Source organism: Myzus persicae, unplaced genomic scaffold, assembly GCF_001856785.1.
Source record: "Myzus persicae strain clone G006 unplaced genomic scaffold, MPER_G0061.0, whole genome shotgun sequence".
Classification (NCBI taxonomy): Eukaryota; Metazoa; Arthropoda; class Insecta; order Hemiptera; family Aphididae; genus Myzus; species Myzus persicae.
Genome location: NW_019103508.1, coordinates 856,110 through 864,398, shown reverse-complemented (window position 1 = coordinate 864,398; position 8,289 = coordinate 856,110). Strand labels below are relative to the sequence as shown.

The 8,289-nt window shown below is 27.4% G+C and overlaps 1 protein-coding gene across 1 annotated transcript; it reads left to right on the top strand.

Annotated features, from left to right (window-relative positions):
* Window positions 1–2,298: 2,298 nt before the first annotated feature.
* Window positions 2,299–8,014, top strand: LOC111034636 (casein kinase I-like). The gene is made up of 7 exons (XM_022315937.1): window positions 2,299–2,761; window positions 5,618–5,687; window positions 6,113–6,282; window positions 6,361–6,475; window positions 6,555–6,674; window positions 6,790–6,960; window positions 7,461–8,014. The coding sequence occupies exons 1-7, from the start codon at window positions 2,564–2,566 to the stop codon at window positions 7,601–7,603; spliced, it is 987 nt and encodes a 328-aa protein (XP_022171629.1). The 5' UTR covers window positions 2,299–2,563; the 3' UTR covers window positions 7,604–8,014.
* The last annotated feature ends 275 nt before the right edge of the window (window positions 8,015–8,289 follow it).

Below are 8,289 nucleotides of genomic sequence, written 5' to 3'. Positions count from 1 at the left end.
ATTCACTTGGATTTTGTAATGGAGTTCAATATAATCCTTTTATTTTAAAAATATAGTTTCCAATATAATTTTGATGTTATTGTTTCAACACAAATTATGTTACGCTGAAAACAAAATTCTTCTCTAAAAGGGTAAAAATGCCTAAAATTAATTTAAACAATATTGGCTTAACTGTGTACACTACAAATTCAAGAACCACTTGTAATTAAATCTAAAAAATAAATGTTGACAATACACAAAACAAACATCCGTTAGACCTTTCCATTTATTAAACAAACATTGAAAACTTAAATTTAGTTGCACTTGCACATCATATTATTTGACAATTTCAATTTCAAATTCTTTTATCTACATACCTTATCTAAACTGAAACAATACTTACAACCAATGAACTAAGTATAAAGGTTTAAAGACAACACTAGAATATGATAAAAATGAAATATTGAAGTTTATAACGGAGGTTTATGTATACATGAAACGTAATGCTGCTACACACACCACACGGCCTTTCAACTTCCTGTTTAAAATAAAATTAAACGTCAGCAATCAGTTAACCAAATGGGTTAATTCGATATATCACATTAGTATAAATTTTTTTATAATTGATCAAACAGATGGAAAATTTTCCTAATCAAAAATTGTACAAACATTTAATGAATAGTATGATTGCTATTATAAAAAGTCTGTATTCACGTAAAAAAAATAAATAAAATTGTTGGAAATCCGAAAGAAATATTCAAGGATAATGTATTGTATAGTATTCATATACAGTGATACATGTTATGTATATAAATATATATATACCTATGTCCTATATATGTTTACATAAAGATCATATTTTTGCAGTTTATTCAACTTTACGTCTGTTTCTCTAACAAGATACATTTTATTTTATTATTATTATTGTTATTTTTAAAACGAAGCAATTTACTATCTGTACACAAAGGAATAAATCAAATTACCTATAATGTGTACATTACGAATAAAACCACTAACTTTGTGAATACTTCTACACACATATATACGTATACATCAATATTAAAGTAGATTAATTTAAGTCGATAATCACTCACAGTTATACGAAGTTAAGTAAAAGTGATTTTTTGTTAGAATTAAGAATTTAAACAGTGACGCTTCCATCAATAATGTTCGTATAGTAATCAATGTATTATGCATTGCTCGTCTAGTCCTCCTTAAAATATAGCCCCAATGTGTGAAATCATCTCTTAAGTCGTAACTGTTAAAGATGACTGAGAAAGTTGGGTACATATCATCGTATTGCATTCAAATATAATAATTATAACAACTCGTCTTGGTAGGTAAAACGAAGAAATTACGCAAATAAAACTATTTGATACTAATATTTTTCTCTACCATTATTAATCGTGTTCAACAATATGATATATTAATATATAACACAGGATGACATAGGTGCTGTGTGCGCGACACTCTAGACAAGACAGGTGCGTGGTGTTAGACTGCGGGTGTGACTAATGGATTTCCGTGAGCCATTCTCTGCGGACAAGTGGCAGATATTAAACAGAAGCTTCGCAATATACAATGGCAGTGTGCAAGATCAATTTGAGTAGAACAAATATTCGGGGATTCGCTGCACCGTGGCACTATACCACCGGGCTATAGAGCACTTAAAATTCGGCGTGGGACCCTATACTCGCTTAAGGGGATTTCAAAGTGTTTAAACTCACCCCAGACGTTTTCTTGTGCGATTATATATTATAATATAACGTAATATTATTTTTAACGCCAAGCATCTACTAAAAATTAAAATATTCAACGCACCGAAAGCGCGGAAAATACATTTTAATTAGCATGTGTGTAATATAATACATTAAGTGGTTTGATGGAAATTGACTTTCAAAGTTTTAAACGGCCGGAAACCTATATTCGAAATAATATTTGAGTCCGTATGAATCTTATTGTTGTACATATAATATGTTATAATACGCGTTAACGGTTGTCGATAAAATACAATTATACAAATGTTATTTTTTTATACCACCGTCCATACAATTACCGTTCATCCGTATATGGTACTATTATGCAACGTACAAATGCAATCCTCGTAATTATAATATGTATTAATGTATTATAATTAGTATTATAGTATATTTATATGATTGGACCCATAACACTTTGTAATAATAATAATTAAGCTAATGAACAAAAAAAACTCTCATTGTTTTTTTATAATCGCAGGCAAAATAATCTGTGTACATTTTATTTTACATGCCAGGCGTAATATGATACATTTTATTCATATAAGTTAATTGTAATTTGTATTTATATTTTACTATAGCAACGAATTTTGTTAAGTGTGTTTGAATGCTTTCATATTTTGTACCATACAATTAATCAAATAAACGTTTTAAAATTAAAATTAATATAAAACATCAAAAGAAACACATAAAAAAATTACCGAAAAAATCACAACGGTTAATACGTGTTGACTGACAATTAAGGTAGCTGTAGAACACGTAGTATTAATTATTAACATAATAGCAATATTGTTTCTGATATCAACGCATTCGATGACCTATCTTAGATGTCTCAACAAAAGAAATCAACGACATCGGGAATCGTTCAGCGTACTAGTTTAGCTCCAAAAACACCCGTCAAAAGTTCCAAAACAATATTAGTGGATGCCCATTACAAGCTTGGTAAAAAAATCGGAAAAGGAAATTTTGGGGAGGTTCGAATCGGAAAAGACATAAGAAACAACGAAGACGTTGCCATAAAAACAGTATTTTCATGATCACAGATCTATAATAATATTTAGAGAAATTAACAAATTTCTTAACGTTTAATATATTTATAAATTATTAAACAAATGTAAAATTAAAGGTAGTCAGCATTCGAAAAATCTTTAGGTCCTTATTTATGAATCACATCTCTATAAAAAGTGGGAAAATCTTCATTTAGGTTATTATTGTTGTATTATATTATTGTAGTATATTTATACTAGTTCATAATGACATAGGTACTAGAGATGTTTGAACATACAGTTTTTAAACCACTCATTAAATTAACATCAATAGTTTCGCAACTATTTGATCAACAGTCGATAATATTAGAAAGTTAAATTATATAATTAAATTAGTGTACTTGTATTGATAACGAGCACAGTAAGCTGTAGACACATAATAATAATACAAATAATAATATCAATAATTCAATAGATCTTCAATAATAGTAATTATTAATTATATTAGGTATATTATTTCTTGTTATTACTATATCATCAACACGTGTGATAACTGATTAACTGATAACTTAGAATTAGGTGTGTTGTTTCCACTCAGAACTGTATCTCTAACAAGGAACATTTATCATTTTATTTTGGTTTTCTTTAGATCGAACACTAGTTCTACATCCTCGTGTGACCAACTCAGTTTAATGAGGACATGTCAGTTTTTTTTGACATCAAATATTATTAAGAAGTATTATTTATAAGAATTAAATTGATATGATACATAATGTTAAGATACAATATGACACATAATGAAAGTCTATTAATTAGTCTCACGGTGGTATTAAAATAATAAAATAATATGCTGAAATACTCATATAATATGTTAATTTAATGAATTTTAAATCAATTGAAAAATAAAATAACTTGGTGTAATACATAGATTTTTGTACTTTTATTTTAAATTCATTATTTAGAAGTTTTTTCGGGTTTGTATAAACTACGAAGGCATTTAAAATATTATTCTTTAATATCAGTTATGCCTATTTTCTGTATTATAGATGTTAAATCACTTCAAATAGTTCCATATAAAAACTCAAACTAGAACAAAAACACATAATAAGAACAAATAAGTCCATATTTTCGTTAAACATGCACCACGCTAACAGTAAAATCATAACTTCTCTTTGCCATTGATCATAAAAAACCATAACTTGTAAAATTATTTTAAATAACTTATATTAAATCGCATTTTTTTGAAACTGCAATGATATCTGTTCATAAAGTGGATTTTTAAAAGTTAAAGTAAATATTATGCGTAGAATTAAGTTCAATCAAATAAAAAAAAATAAATGCATTTATTATTTTACAAGTATTCTAGAATTAAGTAATAATTTATTTTTTTAAAACTTGTATACTACTTAGGTACTATGAAATCAGAAATAAGTTATAAACCGATAACACTTAATTCTATTATATTTATATTATTATTATCTATCTATGTACTTCTATCAGTTCTATCCTGTGAGTCCATGGAGACTATTTTATATTTGACTATAGTCATTTGATACGTATTAGTAAGGCCAAAACACACTATTTATTTGATAAAACGTTTTTACAATATAATATTTTCTGGCCAAAGAATTATATTTGTATGCCCAGTGCTTAGAGATACCATTTAATTTATTATTTTATTGACAGTTGTAATATTATTATATCTCATAAAATATTTCATAATTTATTTTAAATAACAATGATTACCTGTAGTAGTATATTTATCACAGCTCAAGACGCTCACGTGTTATTTTAATGCACTAATAACCATTTTTTGAGCACCTGCATATTAATTAAAGTACAATGTATTTAATTAGGCAGTATAACGTTACCTATTTATAGACTATAATTCGTAATGTTAAGTTTAGACTGATAAATCACATACCAACCGCGGGAATAGTCATGCTCTTAGAGTATGCTTTCTTTTGTAATTTGATTAAAACCAACATGGTACTTACATGGACGGTGATCTATAAACTATTCAACTATGAATCATCAAATATTCCTAAAAACATGAACTTTAATTCGTTTTTAATATTTTGTTTATCTTCATTATCATCCTTGTAATTAAACCACGCATATTTTTCAATATTTTATAATCATCGATTAGTAAAATAATCATTTTATGTGTTACAGTATAGAAATTAAGAGTTAATTTTTAATATTTGACTCGGGCATCTATAAGGTACCTATTTAAAGGTAGGTACTCAAATGTAAGTACACACACCACCACCATTAAGTTTCACTTAATTTTTCTGTAATCCCTCTCATTTAATAAGAAAAGAGAAGACGTCAGAGCAATATTTGATATCTCTCTCGAACCTTCAGCCACGTTCAATATAGACAAAATGTATTTAATAATATGTAAAGCCGTTTTCTATGATTTTTGAGAAATCTTCGAATGTAAAACACTCTATTACAAAAACTATACAGGGTTATATTATTCTTACGGATTTAACATATTATTGTATTAGTATTTCATTATTATTTGACTTTATATTTGACTTACTTGAAAAAAATTGCAGTTTAAAATGTTTACCTATTAAATTGTTTTGAGGCAATATTAGTTAGACAAATCGATACGCCATACTCTCAACAATATTATTAACTATATAATTTTTGGAATGGGTGATTTTACTATAAAATTACTCAAAACAATAAAATAAAAATTATTTTGGTAAATAGTCACATTTAAATTAAGATGCTTAACATAAAAATTATTTTTTTTTTTTTTTAAAAAACACAAATTAAATTTTTTTTAACTTTTCATTGCAAATAATTATGTTTTGGTACACATATTAAATTTTATACAACGTATGCATCTGCTTAAATTATATTGAATTACTCTTTTTGCAGGAATCAATTACAGCAAAAGTACCACAGCTCATGTTTGAATATAACATTTATAGACAGTTGGGAGCAACGGGTAAGTGAATCGCAATCCAAAAAGTAGTCTGTAAAATTTGAATACAAAGTACTTACAAGATTTTAGATAAAATCTATTTAGTCATATTTTACGAGTTAGCAAATAACATAAATGTATATAGCCGTGAGATTGCTAAATATTATGTACACAATATTTCATTTTAAAAATATTTAATATTTACATGATGTGTTAAATTGTTCCGTCTTTCCAGAACATAACATCTTGTCAGTAGAATATCATATATTTTCATCTCAATAATTTTTAATAGTCAATATTACGAATGTGAAAAATATATTTTTCTCCGAATCTTGATACTATATATTGATATCTTAATACTTTATTATTGTCCAAAATGAAATTCCATTCCAAAAACGATTGAGTATTAGAAACATTTTGATACTTAAACTGGAAATATTATTACGTAGATAAAACGCACAAGATTAAAGGCATTCCAAGAGTTTACTGTTACAAATTAGCTGGAACACAATACAACGCTTTGGTCTTGGAACTGCTGGGTCCGTCTTTGGAAGATTTATTCAACGTTTGTGATAGGAAATTCACTTTGAAAACTGTTCTAATGATCGCTATACACACGGTATTGTTTTCAATAATGTTTACTAAATACGTTTTTAACACTTGCAGCATGACGTAATTTCAACCGATCACTTTATAGTTGCACAGGATAGAAACGGTGCACGAGAGAGGAATAGTGTACAGAGACATCAAGCCAGAAAATTTCGTCGTTGGCCGGAACCAATTGAAAAAAGATAATATCATTTATATAATAGGTGATAAATATTTTTCGTCGATTACGTATTGATTTTACTTTTAAACGGTAAAAAAATTACCAGATTAAATAATAAACAGATTTTGGACTGGCAAAAGAGTATATCGATCACAGAACCAACAAGCATATACCTTACAGGGAGAAAAAAAACCTCACCGGTACAGCTAGATACATGAGTATAAACACTCACCTCGGAAAAGGTTGATTGATATAATATTACTTAATATGTAACGGTGATAACATTGCGTTAGAATCTGTTCGCCATTGCACAATGGTTTCAATACAATTCGTATACAATAATCATTATCGTTTCAGAACAAAGCCGTCGCGACGATTTGGAGTCCCTGGGCCACATGTACATGTACTTGGCGCGAGGCTCTTTGCCTTGGCAAGGGCTAAAAGTACAAAACGCAAAGGAACGATTTCAAAGAATCGGCGATATGAAAAAAAGCATAACGATTGATAGCCTTTGTGAGGGTTACCCTGGTAAACATTTTTAATATAACATACATCATAAATAGCAGAAATATTATACACATATTATAATAATAAATGATGTAGTATAATATGTTAAATATATTCTACATAATACCTACTGCCTACTCATTTAAATGAGTCGAAAAAACACATTGCTGACTATGTTTATTACATAATGCAATGCTTCACTTTTAAGCCCTAAGCTCCCAAACGGTTGAGGAAAAAATGATTTGTTATGTCTTCTCAATGATTTAATCATTCATTTCGGTTGGATTTCCTATCAATTCGAAAATATGATTTTAAAATGTTAAATAGACTTTAGGGCTAGCACGTCAAATTTAAATTTTCCCTTTCGGAATACTTTTCGTATCACTGTTATAATATACATCCATCGCAACCTACAATGGGAACATAATGGTACTAAAAGTTATAAACAGAGACGGGAAGTAACCGCTTCCAAATCCTCTCAAGTATTTTGTAACATATTGAAATTGATTGTGTATTGTTAGAAATGGCAGAGTACATGAAATATGTCAGACATCTCGAATTTTACGAGGAACCCAATTACAGTTTTCTCCAACATATTTTTACCACCGCCCTTCATAAAAACGGATTTGAAGACGATCAAATATTCGATTGGATTGGGAAATAAAAACGGTGCCTAGTTATTTATTTTTTTATTATACATATAGGTATACAATGAAAAATATGACGTATTATTAATTTAAAATGCCATATCGTTTTTCAGACAAAAAACCTAATTTTCACAAACATATAATAATATAACTATAAAAAAAATTATTATTGTTTTACTCGCAATATTTTGTGGAATTGAAGAAGCTACTCATTGTGCTACAGATATATTAAACGTATTTGTTTTACTGCATAAATACTTTTGACTGCAATACGTTGAAATAATTTAATATATTGTGTAAATGATAAATAGAGAATAATATAATTAATGTATGCATTCATGAAAATGTTTGTTCTAGAGAATCACTTGACGTATTATAGCAGTGGAAATAAATAAATATATTTATAATATTTCAATGTATAAATGTACAATATTTTCTATTGTAATTTACTATCTGTCACATATTTATTAAAAATAATAATAACTGTATAAAGTTTATATTATAAGTATACCCTAGCATAATATTATACTATTATATTTGAGGCAAATTATTATTTTCAATTTCAACTTTTATAAAAGGTATATATAAGTAGTACTATTGTTTATTATGGTATTATAATAATCAGACGTTTATAATTTACTTTTAGATTGCATTAATATTTTTAGTTTTTAATTATTCGTTAAAACATAATTCTTTGCATTAC

Bases quoted from the DNA above. Each gene is read 5' to 3' on its own strand.
- LOC111034636 (XM_022315937.1), top strand. From the start codon at position 2,564: ATGTCTCAACAAAAGAAATCAACGACATCGGGAATCGTTCAGCGTACT. The intron at 2,762-5,617 runs GTATTTTCATGA...CTCTTTTTGCAG, and splicing joins AAGACGTTGCCATAAAAACA to GAATCAATTACAGCAAAAGT. The intron at 6,675-6,789 runs GTTGATTGATAT...TTATCGTTTCAG, and splicing joins AAACACTCACCTCGGAAAAG to AACAAAGCCGTCGCGACGAT.